The sequence below is a fragment of the Cynocephalus volans genome, chromosome 10, assembly GCF_027409185.1.
Source record: "Cynocephalus volans isolate mCynVol1 chromosome 10, mCynVol1.pri, whole genome shotgun sequence".
In the NCBI taxonomy this organism is placed as follows: Eukaryota; Metazoa; Chordata; class Mammalia; order Dermoptera; family Cynocephalidae; genus Cynocephalus; species Cynocephalus volans.
In genome coordinates, this window is record NC_084469.1 from 35550326 (window position 1) to 35570502 (window position 20177).

General features: G+C 45.5%; 1 protein-coding gene across 1 annotated transcript; it reads left to right on the plus strand.

Annotated features, from left to right (window-relative positions):
* The first annotated feature begins 11629 nt into the window (after window positions 1-11629).
* On the plus strand, window positions 11630-15953 carry ODF4 (outer dense fiber of sperm tails 4). The gene is made up of 4 exons (XM_063109839.1): window positions 11630-12089; window positions 15039-15212; window positions 15466-15600; window positions 15793-15953. Exons 1-4 carry the CDS (start codon window positions 11630-11632, stop codon window positions 15951-15953), a joined length of 930 nt encoding a protein of 309 aa, XP_062965909.1.
* Window positions 15954-20177: the final 4224 nt, after the last annotated feature.

Here is a 20177-nt window from a genome sequence, read left to right on the forward strand (position 1 = left end):
TGGGGAAGGAAGACAGAAGAGAAAGGATGATGGTGGTGGGTACAGTGGTACAGGTGGCAGTAGGTAACTGGGCTCACCCTGCATTCTCCCCCCACCCAGGCCTGTACCTCCTTGGCATAGCTGTGCACAGCCTCCTGCGTGTGCCCATCATCCTGTCCCTCCTGGGTGGCTCCACACCCTTCCTGCCCCTCTAGCTTGCTTCCTGCACCTTCCTCATAGGTGTGGGAGATGTCTCTCAGTGGCGCCCTGTCCCACGTTCCAGGCGTGGAGGCGGTGGTATAGAGAGGTTCGCTGGCCCACTTGGGGGGTCCTGGAGCCGCTGTTACCCCATTCCTTCACAGTCTATCATGCAGGGGAGCTGGTGTGTGTGTTTGTGTGTGAAGAAGTGAACATTTCCACAGGATTAGGAAAGGCACAGGTGTGTCCCAGGCCTGGGGGAGGTGCGTGAGGGGACGGGGCGGCGGGTGGGGGGAGTGGCCGCTGTTGGGAGGAGCATTTCTCTCTCTGAGTCAGTATGTGCTCTTTTCACCCGCAGTCCTGCTGCTCCTATCTGTAGCCTTCATATTCGGGAAGTCGATGATAAGGCAGATGGCACAGGGCACAGACCTCTCTTTGCGCTGGCCCTTCTATGGGCTCCGGGTCAACATCTTCGTGGCCATCATTGCCGGTGAGCTGACGGGGGATGGGGACGTGTGTTGCAGTCATGCCCACAAGCAACAGGTGGATGAAAGGAGCCTCCCCTCTTTTCCCAAAGCCTGCTTTCTAGTTCTCGCCCCCTCCTTCTGCCCCCAGGGACCCGTCCGACCCACTTCCTGCGGTCCCTTCCAGAGCCCTTCATGCAGCCTGGCTGGCTCCCCGGCCATACCCGAAAGCTTCTCTCTCTGCCTCCCCTCCCCCTGCCTCGTAGGACTCGTCTCTCTGCTCAGTCTCGGGTTGATGAGCGCGCGCGCCGGTGCAGGAGCGCCTCTCCTCCGACAGCTGCACCGGGCCGGCCCCCGCCTGGCTCCCCAGCACGCCCTTTCCAAACTACGGTCTCTCCAGCAGCCCGAGAGCGCCTCAGGCCGGACCCAGAGGAGCAAAGTGGCAGAAGCCCCCGCAGTTTCCCACCTGGACGCCCCACCCTCCTGGGCGTGGCCAGCGCCGGCTCTAGCCCCGCCTCCGGACCTGGCCCCGCCTCCTGACCCCGCTGCCCGCGAGCTCCCTGCGGGAGACCGAGACCCGCTGCGCTGGGAGGGAGCAGCCGCAGGGCGCGGCGCCCCGGTTCCCGCGGCAGGGGCGTACCAGGTCTCCTCGCCCGGCTTTGCCTCCTGGTTCTCAGGGCCCGCCCCCCACGGAAGAGTCCTTAAGAAGCTGAGGCTCTGGATCTTCGTCTCCAGACACCTGCGCGCCGGCGTCCACCCAGCGCGCTACTCTCCTTCCCACTGACCCGCCGAAGTCTAGCGGTCTCCCGGGCCTTCCCGAGGTCCGGGGCCTACGTTTAGTGGGTTGGTCCGTGTGGGATCGCGGTCACCTCTGCACTCAGCTCTTGAGCATCGGACGCGGGCTTGGATTTTCCACCGGTCCCTGCACGCACCTCTGCCACCGGGCATTGAGCCACACCTTGGTGTTTAAGCTCAAACTGCCCCACAGCCGACCCACTGACTTCTGGAGTCCCATCTCACTCCGCCCCGTCCCCAATTTTCCATTTTCTCCTTTCCAACAGGCTGCTTCTCCCAGCCGCGCTGGATACCCCCACACCACCCTCCCCGTCACTTCCGAAGTCTGATTCCACCCGCCCGATTTTAGAAATCTGAAGTTGCTGTGAAGTTTTGTGCCACATCATTAAGAAATGTAAATATTTTCCAGTGAGTTTGCTTATATGATCCGCTCTCATTAATTGGATTATAAAAAAATCCAAGAATTTAAAAATTATTATCTTACATTGGTTTACCGATTAATATACCAAGGAGTTTTGTCACCGAAAGTTTTTTCTTTCCAGGCTGATTTGCTCTGTTGTAGTCAGTTGTGTGTCCATTTGTTTTGGAACTGCCAGACTTTGTGAGGACAAGATGCATCTGATATGCTCAAAGGCCATCCTATAGTGGCATTCATAAAACTTTCAACTTCCACATAGACATACTTGCCATTTGTAGTCCTGCTGCAGATTTGTGCCCTACAAACACAGGAGTTCTGATAAGTGTTAATTTATATGATTACTGTCAAAAAAGAAAAAAAAATGTAGAGTGCATTTTTAGTTATGCAGAATGAATTGTTGAAGATAATACTGACAGGTGAAGATGTCACTTTTGATATAAATCGAGGCCGCCTCCTTCTCACATCCAATGATTGGAAGAATTTTCCACAGACTAACTTCTGGTTCTGGATATTTTGATTTTATTTCTTCTCCACTTTCCATATATTTCTTGTGTTAAACACTGTAGGATTAATTCATATTACGATGCCACCTTTTGTCCTGTACTATTGTTTTCCATTAGTGGATGATCAGACTGGGCAGTCAGCAGAGTAGATGTTAGGAGTATTTCTAGAAGCCATTCTTACACTAGGACAGCTAGCAATAATTATATACAGAAGTGACAGCACATATTAATATATTGCATTGTATTAGTTACTATTGTTGTGTAACAAATTACCCCAAAATTTAGCAGCTTAAAACAACACACATTTATTACCTTACGGTTTCTGTGGATTGAGAATTCAGGTATGGCTTAGCCAGATCTGCTGCTCTGTGGTCTCTCTTGAGGACACAATTAAGGTGTTGACCCAGGGTCTGCAGTCTCATCTGAAGGCTCAGCAGGGAAGAATCTACTTCCACATTCATTCAGCAGTTGTTAGTGGTATTTAGTTAATCACAGAAGTGCTATCATATCACGTTAGCCATTCTGAACAAAATCACTAAATCTAGCTTATTCAAAGGTGAGGGGGTTTGCATAAAGGTGTGGTGAATACAAGGAGTTGGGGATCACTGGGGACCATCTTAGAAGTCTTCCTACCGTATCTACTAAATGCAAACTAAATGTTTCCTCAACATCCTTTATTTGGATCCCCAGAGTGCCCATGGCCACTCCAATGCTACAGAACATGGTGGGGAAGAGTGGAGTTGGAGTGGAAAGAGTAACCAATTGTTGCTATGACCTTTGCAAACTTTACAGAAATATATGCCCACATGAACACATTTTTAGGGCCCTCCAAGGGATCCTCAAAGGGTCCAGTGCAAGTGAGGGGCCCTGAAGCTTAGGCTTTATTAGCTTCATGGAAAACCAGCCTTGGCTCCTGTTTTAGTCCGTTTTATGTTGCTATAACAGAAATACCTGAGACTAGGTAATTTATAAAGATAAGAGGTTTATTTGGCTTACGATTCTGGGACAGCTGCATCTGGCATGGGTCTCAGGCTGCTTCTACTCATGGTGGAAAAGCAGCAGGCAGCTGGTGGGTACAAGCAGATCACATGGCGAGAGAGGAAGTGAGAGGGGGGTGGGGAGAGGGAGAGAGGGTGCCAGGGTCCTTTAAACAATCAGGTCTCGCAGGAACTATCCCCATGACTCAATCAGTTTCCAACACTGCCACACCCGAGATCAAATTTCCACGTGAATTTTGGAGGGGACAACACATCCACACTCCATCAGCTCCTACTCCCAAATCTAAGTCCTCTTGACATCTCCAGACCAGAATCTGACCTCTAAATTGGACCCGCCCTCACTCTATATTTCTTCTCACTCTCTCTCTAACCACTTTTTTTCTCCTTCTTCTTTTTTTTTTTTAAATTTTATTTTGTCGATATACATTGTGGCTGATTATTGCTCCCCATCACCAAAACCTCCCTCCCTTCTCCCTCCCCCCCTTTTCTCCTTCTTTTGATCTGGGCACTTAACAGAAGTTCGGTAAATGTTTATCGGATTTAATTGACATTTTCTCAACCCCTGTCGACACTCCTATCTGCTTCTCACCTCTTTTACTTACCCCAAATATGAATAGAAACAAATTTTAGAAATAAATCTGTTCTCTCCCCCGAGAGAAGATGCTCCTGAGGTCTCTGGACTTGGGCTCAGGGTAGTTCTGTGGCCTGGGCAGTGAACTGAAGGGCGCAGACAGGCTGCCTTCATGCAGAATAAACATAATTAGATGTTCTTTCCTGGGACCCTGAACCTTGGTGCGTAGCACAAGGACAGGGGAAGTGTTAGAAATTGCTTATCACGGTGGCTGTGTCCTGATGCAACTCTTCAGGCCAGTAGTCTATTGCTGTGATTTCTGCTTCTGGTTTCTGGCCCACTGCCCGCAAAATCCCTTGGTCCTGCCCATCCAACAACCTGGTTCCATGATTCTGTGAGCCAGCCCCCCATATCTTTCTAAAAAATCACTCTCTATTTCAATTGGGAATACAGGCACATTCAGAGCAGTTTAATGGGTACTAACCCTCTGTGGGATGGGGCTTCGCTCTGGGAACCTTGGAAATAGAGACAAAGGAATGCCAAAGAGGGGAACTTAGGAGAGATTGGTATACATCCCATGACAGAGCAGAGAACTGTCAGGTAATTATTAGTGAATATAGGCTCTGGAGCTAGCCTACCTGTATTCAAATACTGACTCTACAGCTTATTAGCTGTGTGATATTGGGCAAGTTCCTTAACCTCTCTGTGCCCCAGCTCCCTCATTCGTACAGTGAAGATAAAGATAATCATTGCACCTGTCTCATGGGATTACTGAGAGGATTAAATGAATTAATAGGGGTAAGGAGCTTAGAATAGTGCTGGACATATGAGGATAGTTGGTGTTCAATAAATAGCTAAATATTAGCTGTTGTTGAAACATAAGACTTCAATATTTTTGGTCAACAAATTACCTGTGAATCTTTAAACAAAGGAAAATGAAAAGATAGAGTAAGGCCTAGAATATAGTTACATGTGAGTAAAATGACCAGTTAGCTTCTCCTCTGGGAAGAGTTTGAAGTTGTCAGGCTGCAGGGGTGAGTGAAGCTACCGGGATCGATGCAGTCCCAGAGAGAGCTGGGTCACTTCACTGAGGAGCCTCCTTCATCTCCCTGGCTCTACTGCACTCTGAGGGGGAGAATTTTCCCATTTCTGGGGTCATCCTTAAAGCCTGGTACTGCTGTATGTTAACCGACAAGCCTGCTGTACTCAGAACTTCACAGGATCCACTGGAGTCATCTGTTGATGTTGGGAGCCCCTCCCTGACTGGGTCCTGCATGGGGAGGCTGATGTGGGGCGTTGCTGAGAGGCCGCTGTGTGGAGCCTGGTGAGGAGCCAACACCGCAGAAGAGGTGAGGGGATGCCCAGTCCTGGCTGCCATCACTCGAGTGGCAGGATCAAGTCTTAGCTGAAGCTTACATTTTGATCTTTCAGTTCCATAGACCATTACATTTTTTCTATTCTCAAGCCAGTTGCAATTGCCCTTTCTGATACTCCCTACACAGAATCCTAACTGATGCAGCCAATCCACAATGAAATCGTGTTCTCCTCAGATATTCCAGACAGGCCATTTACCTCACCGGCAGCTCCTCCTCCCCATGCACCTTCCTGTTTAGATTCTGTGGGTCGTGCGATGAGTTTCAAAATTGTAGGATGCAAATCTGAGCTGGGCAAGTCCACCTCAGAAGTCTGCTTGCTTGTTACAACATATAACTTCACCAGAGGTGGTTCACCTTGGTCATGATCATGGCTTGTCCTTTTATTCAAGACAAGACTGGGCATTTAGAAGACCATAGTGAAGATACAGAATATTGTATGTTGGGTTCCTTCTCTCATACCGATAGCCATAGCCACAGGCTCACAGCTCAGCCCCACAGCTTCACCACCCATGTTGTACTAAGCTTTGGTAAAAACATCCCAGGGAAGAACTCTGGAGGAATCTAGCTGGTGTCAATCATTTTGAGCTTGGGTCACATGCTCACCCCTTTGCAGCCCCCACTGGAACCACAATGATGAGTTTTCAGGGGTCAGTACATAGGAAACCAGCAGACAGATAAAAATAACACCATCATTACTGATAAAGATATTAGTAAACGTGGCTTTAGTTCTTCTGGCCATAACTCACTCCTGACTTGCCTAGTCATGGGGGGATTTTACCGTTAGGCCAAGAGCTGGCAAGAGCATAGCCCACCACAGGTGAGCAGATGCCAGCACAGAATCCAGAGGAGGCTGAGCCACAACACGTTCCTTCCCCCGCTGTGTTGATTATTGATATCATCAATGACTTAGTTCCATTTCTTCTGGGAACACGATGGGTTCCCTCTTGGAGCCAGGTGCAAGCATGTGACTTGTGTTGGCCAGTTACACGTGATTAGAAGTGATGTGTGTCACTTTGAGGTCAGTGCTTGATTTCCCTTTGACGTGGCAACTAGTAATATTCTAGATGTTCCATTATACTATGTTCCAGAATGAGGACAACAGGAGAAGAACCCCAAGACAACAAACAAGAACGTGGTGTGTGAGCAACAAAGACATCTTTGCTGGTTTAAGCAACTGAGATTATGAAGTTGTTTGTTTCCACCCATGATCGAGCCTATTCTGACTGCTGCATCCACCAGCCAGGGGAGCAGTCCACTCCCTTTGCGAGAGGAGCGAGTAAGAAGTAGGGAGAGAGGTTGGGGGTTTTCTTCCACCTACATGGAAATATGAATGAAAGATAAGCACCTCTTCCTTACACATATTATTAAAATGAGGAAGGAAGAGCATTTCCCCCAAAAAATGACTGAGTGGGAAAAAAAAAATACAAATGGATTTTCCTCTGCTCTCACAGCCCAGTCTTCAACACAGAAGATAGACTTCTGTGACCAAATGTGTGGGGATTTCTCCCCACCAGCAAGCAAGCGATTCTACAGTAGACACCAGCAGGGTGTCCTGTGTACAAGAGATTTCCCACTGTCCCTGCTTTGGGTCTCTGGCTCCCAAATTTAAGTCCAGGGACATTGTGTCTGTTTGGCTGATCCTAGGTTGTGTACTTACTCCACATCAGACATTGGGAAAATGAACATTTGGCTTTTGTTACTTCTGCAGCTGGAAGTAGGCCCTGCCTTTGGACTAGAACTCTTTAAGTGAGAAATCTCTCAACAGTTCAGATGGCTGAGGAGCCAAATTGAAAATCAGATGCACGTTACAAAGGGCGGAGCTGCTCCCAAAAGAAGGAAGAAGAGCTGGTCAAATAAAACAAATAAATGTCCATGATACAGGGTACATGATAGGGCACAGACATGTAGATTAATATAGATCAGAATGTGCTTGGGAGTTGTAGGGACCATTGTAGGGATAGGTAAATTAAGTGGTTGGGACAGGGAAACCCTCATGCAGAAGATAGAATGTGTATTAGTCTATTTCTGTTGCTTATAACAAAATACCTGAAAGTGGGTGATTTATGAAGAAAATGAAATTTATTGCTTACAGTTTCAGAGGCTAGGAAGTCCAAAGTCCAGGGAACACATCTGGTAAATGTCCTGGTGGTGGTAACAGTGATAGCAGGGTCTCACACTGCAAAAATGGTGGAGCAGAGAGAGACTAATCTCCTCGTTCACTGTCCTTTTAAAGCCCTCCAAACCAGACCCTGACCACCATTTTTAATCCATTCACTATGGAGTGATCCTACAATCTAATCACCTCTTCAAGGCCCCACCTTTCAATAACTGTAATAGGATTTCCCACCTTCAACAGTTACAGTGGGGATTAAGTTTTAGGGGGACATTCAACCCAAGGCAGCATGTGAGCTCAGTCTTGAAGGATGGTGCCCTTGCATGGAGTTGTCACTCCATAGGACACTTACTGGGTAATCTGCCAAACTCTTCCAGAAGACAGTCCATCCCACCCAGGGATGGATTCCAAGAAGCCGTATTCTGCTGCAAGGCCCTGACCCCTGCCCATGGCTGATTGGTCCAGGGATGTACAATTGCTCCATGCTGGGCCAATCAGTGTTCTTCCCTGGGGATTTGGGATTAGAACAAAGAAATGTGAGTTGTAGTCTGGGCTCTTTGAACAGAACGAATGTAAAAATGTAGGAGTAGCAAAGAAGAATGAAACAGACACAGAAACATTATAGGCAAGAAATGGAAAGAGAGTTCATATCCTGGTCTGATTCCTTTTTTGAGGCTGGCTGCATCCCCTTCATGTTTTGCATAACAAACCTCTCTATCCTTTATAGAAGATCTCATCTCAAACCACAAACTTAGATGTGCAAGACATTACATAATCTTCATTTCTTATAATTCAATTTATTTTTCATTAGAACCCTCATTCCATGGTTATAGTGAAAAACAAAATGTAGCTTGCTCCCCAGTCCCACTTAGTAGAGCTTGAGCACACGATGTGTCAGAATGTCCCCCAGGGCCCTGGACAACTGTCCTTCCAGATTATACTGACATATCCATTGCCTCTGTCCACGGGGTCCCTTTACATCTGGTAGCTCTCTGCTTCCATGTCATGTTCGGGCCATGGTACTATTTTGGGAAGCTGCCCAAGTTTTCATCTGCCTAGAGGCACCATAATCATTCTTCTCCGGGTACTCGCTGCCTCCCTGACTGTGCTGCAAGGAGCAAGTCCACGTCTTTCTTTTTCCTCCCCACTGCTTTGGGGAATTCCGTTCATTCTGGGGGATCTCCCTAATCCTCTCACCACTGCTGATTTTCTGGACACTTTGAATATACCCAGAATTCTCAAGTGAGACTGAATTCAAGTGCTGGCTCTGTGACCCTGAGCAAATTTCTTAGCCTCTTTGTGCCTCAGTTTCTTCTTCTGAAAAACAATGATAGTAATGGTTCCCATCTGCCTTCATTTGGGTTCCTCCAGAAGCAGACCCCTGAGACAAAGATTTGAGTGCAGGTGGTTCTTGGGAAGGTGACCCCTTGACACACCAGTAAAGGTGTAAGGAAGTGAGACAGGGAAGGGAAGAAAGTCAATAAAGGGCATCAAACCAGTTACTACCATGGACAACTGGAGCTAATCCAATGGGGGAAGCCTGGAGCAGGGTCAGCCATAAAACAATGTGTTTGGAACAGCCGCTCCTCTTCATTTACATGTGGTCTGCGACTGCTTTCACCCCATAATGGCCAAGTTTGAGTAGTTGTGATAGAGACTGTATGACTCACAAAGACTGAAATATTTATTATTTGGACCTTTACAGAAAAAAATTTGCAAGCTCCTGCTGTAGAACACAATCAGAATTATCCTAACCTAAGGGCAAGGCCACTAGGGAATTTATTCACCAGCTCCCGTCGGTCACTCATTGAGGGCTGCCACCCTTCCCTTTAGCTCTCTTCTCCTTCCACCTTCCAGTTGACCTCTTCTAGGCTTTTGCCTGGGCAGCATTGAAGCTGAAAACAGCTATGTTTACTTTTGTAGCCATAATTAAGTCTTCTGAACTTTGTCCATCTTTCGATTCTGAAAGCTGAAACTCAATGAACAGTGTTTACCTTATATATTGTGACTATATAAATATCTTTCTTTGCAGAACCAGTAATCACTAAGATTACATTTCTTTTCTTGAACTGTTTCAAATTGCCTTTTGAAAAAAAATTTTGATACATTCGTAGGATTACATGAAATCTGTTAGTTATAAATGCTTATGACATAATGAATACCTGTGTACCTATCACCCAACCCAGAAACTAGACTATTATCAATAATGTCTATGTACCAGTATAACCCTCCCTGTCCCATTCCTCTGCCTCCCCTGAGAAGTAACCTCCACATGATATTTTGTGTTTATCATTCCATTGCCTTTTTAAAAATACCATGCAATCATAAACATATAATATTTAAACAATGCTTTGTGTAGTTATGCTTGCATATGAGCTCTATGAAAATGGTATCGTATTTATAGTGTATTCTTCCGGGAGTTACGTTTTTCAGGAAACATTATATTTCCAAGATTCTTCCATGTTGTTGTGTGTTGCTGTAAAAACTGCTCGCTATTATTAGAAATGCTTAGAAATTCCAGGAAAAAACTAAAAGGGATTCAAGGAAGGAAACACAACGCTGATAATCGCTGGCTCCACAGGAGTGACGTTCCCAATAGGCCCAGCACCCCCTTTGCCAGTGCTGTCCCCTCCTCCTCCCATCTTCAGGATTCAGCTTCCTGACCTGATGCCCTTGACCACGGCTAATTGTTTTAAGGATGGCACTTGCCCCTGGCAGGGCCAGAGGACTTGGGACTGAGAGGTCCCCACTCTGGCAGCCGAAGGTGTAAGATGCACAGCTCGGGGTATAAGGGCCACGTTTCCCTCTGTGTGGACCAGAGAGGAAGAGGAGGCTGGTCTGCAGGGAAAGAGCAAGACGCTCAGGGAGGGGCAGAGACTAGAGTCAGAGGAAGAACCCTCACAGGATTTGAATTCCTGACTCCAACTCTTCCTGAGGTCCAGCTGCACACGTGACCTTGGGATTCATAATTAACTCTCTTTTTGCTTAAACTAATTTGGGTTCTATTCTATCATTTGCAGCCACCAAAATGTAAGCATGCCTGCCAGGAATTATCCTCTGAGTTTTTGCTCCTTCCCTGTTTGCTAGTGAAAGACTACAAAACAATAAAAATGATCATTTAATAATAACTACAACTTACTGGGAATTTACTATGAACCAGTGAGGACTTTTTGTTTGTGATCTCATTTAATACTCAAACAAAGTCTGTGAGATAAGGATTACTGTCTCTGTGTTACAGATGAGTAAACTGAGGCAGACAAATGCTATATGACATCCAAGTTCACAAGGCTTTTAAAAGGAAGACCCATTATTCACACCTCTGTCTATTGGGCCCCAAAGCCTGTGTTCCTAACCAAGTATATCATAAAGGAAAGTGGCTGTGGTGGGATTCAAACTCACATCCCACATTTGAAAGGCTTTCTCCTCATAAGAATTCCAGGGGCTGAGGTCTGGAAGCCACTATGATCAGGCTGCCATGAGTGACTCAGATTTATTTTCCTATAATTCAAAAAGGAGGTTCAAAGACCCTTCTCAGACTGCATGACACTTCTAGTCTCCTTCCTCAGCCTGTGTCCTCCCTCTTCTTGTGCTGAAAAAAGAAGGGAAAAAGAAAGATAAAGAAAAGAGGGAAGGGACTGGTGACTGTCGACCAGAGGTGAGTAGAGGTGGGAGAGAAGTAAAGGGGTTGGGTGAAGTAGTGGGAAGGTTGATGACACCTTTGGAAGACATTTCCAGAGAACAACAGAGGGGTGTGTCTTCCTGGGACAAGCTGCTTCTTCCTGCCCCTGCTCCATCATTGAGGATTTGGGCTTGAGGTTAGGGCAGAGGAAATAGCAAGGGAAAAGGGGACTCTCAGAGACCATTGCTTTTAGGCAAAGGGAGGCAGAAGCTGGAGAGAGGCACAGATCCCCAGTTCTGAGCTAGGGCCCAAGGAGCAGGATTTCAAGAAAGAGATGAGGCTGAAGCTGTGGGCCCCTCCCCCATCTCACTGCTCCCCCGGAATATTCCATGACAGTTAGGGGCCCTGTCCTGCTGAATGGGTTGGTGACTCTTGGATCAGGAGCTCAAGAACCTAACAAGAGGTTCTTCCACCTTCTTTCCCAGGCCCTAAGGTGGCAGCTGCTCCACCTGATGAAGATATTTAAAAGATGAGGTTCAACTGAGCCTGGCAAGGGAAGGGAGAGATGGGGTGGAGGGTATGAAGAGTACTCATGATGGGGGCAGAGGAGTCCATGGGTGAGTTTCCTGGGTCAGGAGGAGACACGGACCAACATCAGTATCAGGGGCCTGGAAAGGAAGAGGAAGGCTGGAAGGCAGGGGGCGCTAGAGGGGAACCTGGGACAAGAAGCGGGGTGCAGACATTCGTCCATCCCCCCAGCAGTAACCGGCGGGTGCCCACGGACCATCGCCGGCACTCCGTGTTGCCCTTCCAATGGAGAGTCACACACAGCTCCCGGTGGATAGAGCAAGTGTTGGCTTCAGAGCTCAGCCTGATCGCCTTCATCCTAATGCTGGTCATGGTCTTCTCCAAGAAATGGCTATACCTCTCTGGGAGCCGCTTCTATCAGCGCTGGCCCAAGAATGTCAGCAACAGCATCTACACATCAGCCCACATCATGTCCATGGGGCTCCTGTACATCTGCTACTCCAGCAGCTGCTCAGACAATGGGAAAGGTGAGTCCCTCCACCTTCCATCCCCCCCAGGCCTCCAGTCGGCTTGGCCTCTACATCTGCACCCTGCATATTCTTGTCCCCTCCCTCTGGTCATCTTGCCTTGTTGGCCTGCAAGATGGCCCCCCTGGCACTGAGATCTCCAAGGATCATTTTTCCTCCTCCAGTCTGGCCAAATCTGACTCGATGGAAAATGTCACTGCTTTTGATAAGACCTAGAGCCAAGTCTGTGCTTATAAACATGTTGCGAGGGGCATGAAGTCTTAGCACAAGGGAATCACTCATGAATCACATAATTTACCTGGGAGAAGAGCCCAGTAAGGTGGGGGTTTCCTTCCTCCAGGCTTGCATACCCAGAGCTTAGGGAGGAGTCCTTGGGATTTTCTCTCCCAGGCCCTGGTCCCAGCCACTTTCTTTCTCTTCTGCCTCAGGCCTCGCTTTTCTGGGCCAGCTCTGCTCCCCAAGAACTTTTCCTTTGCCGGCATCTGGTTTCCTCGTTCCTCCCTTCCCCCGACTTCCTGCAGCTGCTTCATTCCTTATTCTTGTTAGTCTCATGTCATGCTGTCCCTTCGCCTCTCAGGAGCAGGGCCTCCTTTCCCAGCTCCTGGGGAAAACCAGAGATTCTGACCCCCACTTTCATTTCTTCACTCTCCTTAACATTAAAAAAAAAAAGCTCCACAGCTATTATTTTCTTCCACTATGACAGTAATACATCCTTATTACAACAAATTTGAGGAAACAAAAGCTATAATTTATTGCACACTTACTGTATTTGTTTAATTTAATCCTCAGCACTAAGAGATAGGAATAATTATCCTCATTTTACAGAAAACTGGGACTCAGAGAGATTAAGTACCTTGTTTAGGGTCTTAAAGCTATTAGGTTGAACCACGTGAAACGCCAATATCTGACTGCTTTTCACCTATAAAAGCAGTAATTTCATATGGATTAACCTCACAATGGCAGGTATAGAATTATAAACCAGGTGTGTCTGGCTCTAAAACTTACGTAAGCACCTTGCTCTGTGGTGCTACTCAAAGGCAGTTAAGCTTTTAAAAAATTTTAATAAGTTTTTAAATTTTATTTATTTTTTTTGGCAGTTGGCTAGGATGGGGATCTGAACGCTTTGCTTAGTGTTATGACTTTTTTTACTTGAACAAGTTTTGAATGGTTTTTACATAGCTGTACTTATTCTTAATAAACAATTTTATATTATTTAATTTTTTATTATTATAGTATCTTCAATTTTACTTTTATAATAGATGATAAACTTTCCTTATTATAAGTGACTATAATAGTCATCTTAGCAGATTTATCATCTTTTACTTGACTATTTTATTTTTAAGTCTTGGGAAATTTATGCCCAATTTCATATTTGAAAAAAAAGGAGCAAAGAGTTTGTTAATCATGACATTTTTTCTGTATTTAGTATTAGTTCTTTGGGATAGATTTCCCAAGGTGGGTTTACTGGATCAAAGAGCATAAATATTTTAAGGCTTTTAATAAAATTTTCCATATTGCTTTGAAAAAGTATTATAGCAAGGCTGGCTGATTAGCTTGGTTGGTTAGAGCACTGCCTTGTAACACCAAGGTCAAGGGGTCTGGTTCCCCTCACCAGCCAGCTGGTATTATAGCAATTTATGTTTCTGCTAATAATGTATGAAAAGTCTTGTTTTATTGTACCTTTGCCAGCAATGACTATTAACTTTAAATATATATATATATATATATATTTCTGATTAAAAAAGTGGCACAGTTACTGTGGGAAATGCAGAAAAGTTTAAGAAAGAAAATAAAAATCACCCTAAGTTTTTTTCACACAGATATAGTCATAGTGGACAATGTAATGGATTTACTTCCAGCCCTTTATATACCATATATATCATATATATACATTTTCAAAATTACAGTGAGTCTACATGTTCTGTTTTGCAAATTGCAATTTTTATTTTTAAGCATTTACTCGCATCACTGAATAATTATTCTATAACATCAGAAAATTAAAAAATTTTTTTGATTAGGTAATACACGACAGGATGAAAATTCGAAAGATACAAAAGATTATAAAGCGAGCCTCCTACTTCCAGCTTCCAGTCTCCCTCCCCAGTTTCTCATTCTATTTCTCATTTCTAGAGACATTCTGTTCAGAGACAAGTATCTGTCCTATCACTTTTTAATGAACACACATTAATAAAAGTATGGGTGTACTATCATTTATTTTACAAATCTCATGAAAATTGAATAGCTTGTTGGACATATCAATATCTCTACAAAGGAAGTCCCTGTACATAGATTTTGGCGCAGATCTCTGATTTTTCCCTTAACATAAATTCCAAGAAGCAGCATTGCTGGGTCAAAGGGCCTCAAGAATTTAGATATTTTTTGGTATTTTGTGCCAGACCACTCCCTAGAAATGCTGCCCAATAGCAGTCACGAGAGCACCTCTTTTCTCTAAATACTCTTCCATGCTAGGTAGCATCAATTTTATTTTAATCTTTGATAATTTGATAGTTTTTAAAAAATCACATTTAATTTGCAATTTTTTGTGTTGAGTATCATGCGTTTATTGAATGTTTGTCTTTCCTCTTTTGAGCATTGAGATTTAAGTCCTTCTGTCCTTTTTTTCTATTGAGCTATTGGTTTTCATATGGTTGGGATGATCGAACAATCTCCATATCAAGAATCTTGGTTAATTTAGGGCTGGCCCGTTAGCTCAGTTGGCTGGAGCGTTGTGTTCCAATACCAAATCAAGGGTCCGGATCCCCGGACTGGTCTGCTGCCAACAAAAAAAAGAGAAGAATCTTGGCTAATTTAATAAGTGAAAGTGACATTTCATTGTTATCTCAAGTGTGCATTCTTTGGTTATTAATGGGCCTGAACATTTTCTCATATTTGATTATATTTCATCTTTTGTGAATCCTTAGTTCATCCTGTTTTGTCATTTTTCCCCAGGCGGTTTTAAGCTGTGGACAAATCACCCGGCCTTTGGGGTGGCCAAGATATGCTTCATCCTGGCCCTGGGGCTGGGCTTCGTCCTCACAACCTGGTTACACCTGCCGTACCTACCCGGTCTTCAGAGGATACCCTCCTTTGGCTTCATTGGGACCATACTGAGCTCCTGTGAAGGTGCCCCCTAGCTCTGGAAAAGGTCCTTAGTTCCCCTAACCCACATCTTCCTGGGCATTTCTCCCTCTGCTCTGGGTGTGGTTCTGTGGGTGTTACACCATTTCCCAGGCACCGGAGCGGTGGAAGGGAAGGGGCTGGGTGCTCCCTGTGTGGTGATGGGAGCTGTGGTTTGTGGCTGTGGCTCGGCTGATGAGGAAGAGTCCCTGTGGGATTCCTGGATGCGAATAAGACCTCTCCTCTTCCTGTCTCCCAGTCATCTTCGTTTTCTTCACCCTCATGTTGTTTCCTATTAACCTCTGGATCTTCGAGGTGGAGAGCAATGTATCAATACCCATCGGCCAGAGCTACATCATTGGCTGGTTGGTGTTTATCCTGTATGTCACCTTGTGTGGTGAGTGGCTAGGAGGGCCCCGTGGGAAGGAGGGGACATGGGTGGTTCAGGGAACAGAAAGGGTGGAGGGAAGGGGCTGGCCATCCCCAGGGATAGTTTCCTGGGGACGCATCTTCCCCAGGGGCCTCACTCTGCTTGTCACTCTCCCACTCTTGACTTTCCTCTTCCCTATCCCCTGTCCTTTCCCAGCGACCCTTTGCTACGTCAACCATAAAAGTTTCTGGAGTGTGATTCTGGGTCGTCCCTCTGGCACCATGTCCTGCAGCCCTACATCCAGCTCAGAATCAGACTCTTTAAGTGAGCAGACTGTCTTAGACACTGCTACCAAAGGAGAAAGTCCTGGATCCTGAGGAAAGAAAGGATACAGCCCTGTATATGTTTCTGAACTCCTGGAACCAAGTCCTGTCCTCTCATCTGAATCCCTCTCCTCATCCTTTCCCCCGGCCTTGAACAGGTTGGCCCTCATCATTGCAAGGGATGGCGAAGGGAGCACTTGGGGCCAGCTTTGCGTGCCTTTTCCTCGTCCCTGCCTTGCCCATAGCTAAGTGGATGTGGAATAAATTGTCTGTCTCTTCTTGATCATGTCTGGCTGTTGTTGAGGTAAAGCTGGAGGGAGGGAGATGAAGGGAGAAAGAGCAAGTTTGTTGTCCGGTTCTTCCTGCCTTTTGGCACTTGTTGGTCCCTAAACCTGCCCAACCTCTGCCACAGCACACTAGGACACAGGCAAACACCTCCTGAGAGCTCATCCCTCTTTATACTCTGTTTTCCCAGCCCAACATTTGCTAGTTAGTGGGTAGTGGGAGTTTAGGAGAGAAAGAACACTTATGAACTTGGCTGATTCACAATGAAGGAAGGATTCAAAAGCCAAATGACCCCAGTGTAAGAGGCAGGCTAAACGAGGGCACCATAGGGAGTTTAGTTGTACTGAATGAGTGGTCAGCCCAAGTGCGTGGTCTGGGCAGCAATCGCACCCTCTGTGCCCAGCTCAGATGTCTGAGAATTCACAGAGCCCCATGTCCTGGATCCCACCACCACCACACCCAACATCCCCCTCCACCCTGGCTGCTATAGCTCTCCACCCAAGCCTCCCACACCCTGTAACACCAGGAATAAAACACGACAAGAAAGGAAAGCACTAGGGTTTGGTCCAAGACAAGTTGCACATTTGGATTATTAACCCAGTTTCATGAAGATACGCAGCGGCAGTGCTGGCAATGCCCACTGGGATTCAGACATCTTGCTCAGAGAGGTCAGCCTCTCAGGAGAGCATCCACGGCTGGTCTTTGTCACCTGCATCCCTTCCAATGGAACCATGCCAGCCAGCTACAGGAGTGCAGGGACAAACATGACTGGATTAGACATGTTAAAAATACATAGATTAGGTTGAACTATATAATACTGCAGTTTTATTTTTTTATTTTTATTTTTTTAAAGATGACTGGTAAGGGGACCTTAACCCTTGGCTTGGTGTCGTCAGCACCACGCTCTCCCATGAGAGCTAACCGGCCATCCCTGTATAGGGATCCAAACCCATGGCCTTGGTGTTATCAGCGCCACGCTCTCCCGAGTGAGCCACAGGCCGGCCCTAATACTGCAGTTTTAGCAGGTAAATGTTGGCAATTTCACATGGTTCAACCTAATGTATATGACTGTTTTCTATTTTATTTGAGTCCCTTTTAAGATTCTTAGTCTTACCATACCAATTGGCAGTTGTGGAATTCCTTCCTAACCTAGTTCTAAGCAAATATATTCCGAGCAAAGAGCCTAATATGTGTGCTTGGAATTAGGCAGAACAGACATTCCACAAATCTCTACTCTGTATCCCTCTTGTACTCCTCCCCCTGGTAGCTAACAAGGATTTGTTGGAGGACTTATTGAATTAGTCATCCTCGGGAAAGGGATACCAAATAAAGGACTGTCATGATCTTTGCCTTAGAGAGATATATAATCTAATTGGAGAATGTGACTTTGTGATTTTGTAGGGGTCACAAACTCAAATGCCTACAGAGGCTAGGCAGGTAACATAAATAAAGTGGGCCACTCCCAGTCTATATATAATTTTCCCCTTTTGATAATGACCTAGTGCATTAGTTATTCATTGCTGCATAACAAATTCCCCCAAACTTGTGGCCTAAGCTAAAAAATATTTATCATTTCACAGAGTATCTGAGGGTCAGGAATCTGGAAACAGCTTAGCTGAATAGTTCTTTTTAAAAAACAGCTATTTTTTAAAATTGATAAATAAAAATTTTATATATTTATCATATACAACACGATGCTTTGAAATATGTATACATTGTGGAATGGTTCAACTGAGCTCATTAACATATGCATCACCTCATGTACTTGTTATTTTTTGTGGTGAGAACCTTAAAAATCTACTCTCTCGGTGTTTTTCGATATACAATATATTGTTATGAACTACATTATTAACTATGTAACCATGTTATACACTAGACCTCCATCCATCCACTGATGGACACTAGTTTGATTCCATATCTTGGCGACTGTGAATAATGCTGCAACAAACGTGGGAGTGCAGACATCTCTTCAACATCCTGATTTCATTTCCTTTGGATGTATATATACCCAGTAGTGGGATTGCTGGCTGTAAATGGTTCTTGCTCAGGTTCTCTCATGAGGTTACAGTCAGGATGTTAGGTGGGACTGCAGTCATCTGAAGGCTTGAGTGGAGCTGGAGGATCTATTTCCACTATGAGTCACTCATGGCTGTCGGCAGGAAGCCCAGTTCTTTGCCACATGGGCCTTTATGGGCTGCTTGAGTATTCAGAGCTAACTTCCCCCAGAGTGAGCTATCTAAATGACAGCAATGAGGAGGAAGCCCCAGTGCCCTTTATGACCTTGTCTTGGAACAAATATACTGCCACTTCCACCACATCCTATGTGTTGAAAGCAAGTCACTAAGTCCATCCCACTGTCAAGGAGAGGGGAATTCAGCTTCACTTTTTCAGAGGAAGAATATCAAGAATTTGTGGATATATTTTAAAATCACCATAGTCTGCTCTCTGGTCACAAATTATTTATACTCCTCCCTGTACAAAATATACTCACTTCTCCAAAAGCCCCCGGAAGTCTCATCCCATTACAGCATCAATCAGTTCAAAGTTCCAAATCTTGCCATCTGTTACAGGCTGTATTGTATCTCCCAACACTAAATTCATATGTTGAAGCCCTACCCCTCTATAGCTCAGAATGTGACTGTATTTGGAGACAGGGTCTTTAAAGAGGTGATTAAGTTAAAATCAGGTTGTTGGGGTGGGTTGTAATCCAATCTGACTGTTGTCTTTATAAAAAGAGGAGATTAGGACACACCGAGAAACACAGGAATATGTGTGCACAGAGGACACACAGAGAAGGAGGTCATTGCAAGCCAAGGAGAGAGGCCTCAGAAGAAACTGAACTTACCTGCACCTTGGTCTTGAACTTTTAGCCTCCAGAACTGTGAGAAAATGAATTTCTGTTGTTTAAGCCCCACAGCCTGTGGTCCTTTGTTATGGCAGCCCTAGCAAACTACTAAACATCTAAATTAAATCCTGGTATGGATGAGGCTCTTTGGGTGTAACTCCTTAAGTACAGCTCCTCTTGACCTAGTACTGGTGAACTAAAGAGACAAGTGATCTTCACCCCACATACCCAAAATACAATGGTGGGACAGTCAAAGGAGCAGCATTACAGACATTATTGTTTATAAGAGGGGGGAAATGAGAGGCACACAGGAATCACTGGTTGGTGGCAATTCTGAAAGTCAGCTGGGAAAATGTTGCAAGTTCCTAGATTAGGTAAATCCACAGAGCAGAAAGTAGATTAGCGGTTGCCAGGGGCTGGGGGAGGGAGAAATGGGAGTGATTGCCAACAGATACAGCGGTTCTTTCGGGGGTGATGAAAATGTTCTGGAATTGGACAGTGGTGATGGTTCACTAAATATGGATATGCCGAATATACTAAAACCAGTGAGTTGTGTACTTTAAAATGGTGAATTTTACGGTATGCAAATTATATCTAAGAAAAGGGGTAGGAGGCGACATGGAGACTCACTCCTGGGCAGAAGTAGGACTGAGTCCTAATTAAAGAACTTTCAACATTTTCCCAGCTGGACTTCATGTAACGGGCAGGTGCAACTCAGCTCCATGGATTATTGCTGTAACAGATATTTATCATTTGGGGCTGCTCGGAATTCATGTACTTTTCCTATTTGGAGAGAATCTCAACATAGGTGAGAGGTGGATATTTGCTTCCAAATACAGAAGCTTCAGGAGGGGAAGACATGCCCTTGCCCAGCTCTTAGGCAGCTGAGCCCAGACGTATGACTAAGCTTGGTCACCTGTGACTTTGTATCCCTTATGTTATGTTCAAAGAATCAAAGGAATATTGAAATAACTCCAGTAGATGCAGCATCCTATGTCCTTTAGCAGAAGCGACAGGGCAATAGTATAGGGACCAGCACAGGTTAGCTCTTCTCCTAGACAACTCTCCTGTGGCATGACTACGGCTGTAGTTCTGATTGCTCAGTCTTCGTTGCTTCTTACTTCTTCTCCAAGCCTGTTCTTCAGCCT

Bases quoted from the DNA above. Each gene is read 5' to 3' on its own strand.
- ODF4 (XM_063109839.1), top strand. From the start codon at position 11,630: ATGGGGGCAGAGGAGTCCATGGGTGAGTTTCCTGGGTCAGGAGGAGAC. The intron at 15,213-15,465 runs GTGCCCCCTAGC...CCTGTCTCCCAG, and splicing joins CATACTGAGCTCCTGTGAAG to TCATCTTCGTTTTCTTCACC. The intron at 15,601-15,792 runs GTGGTGAGTGGC...GTCCTTTCCCAG, and splicing joins TATCCTGTATGTCACCTTGT to CGACCCTTTGCTACGTCAAC.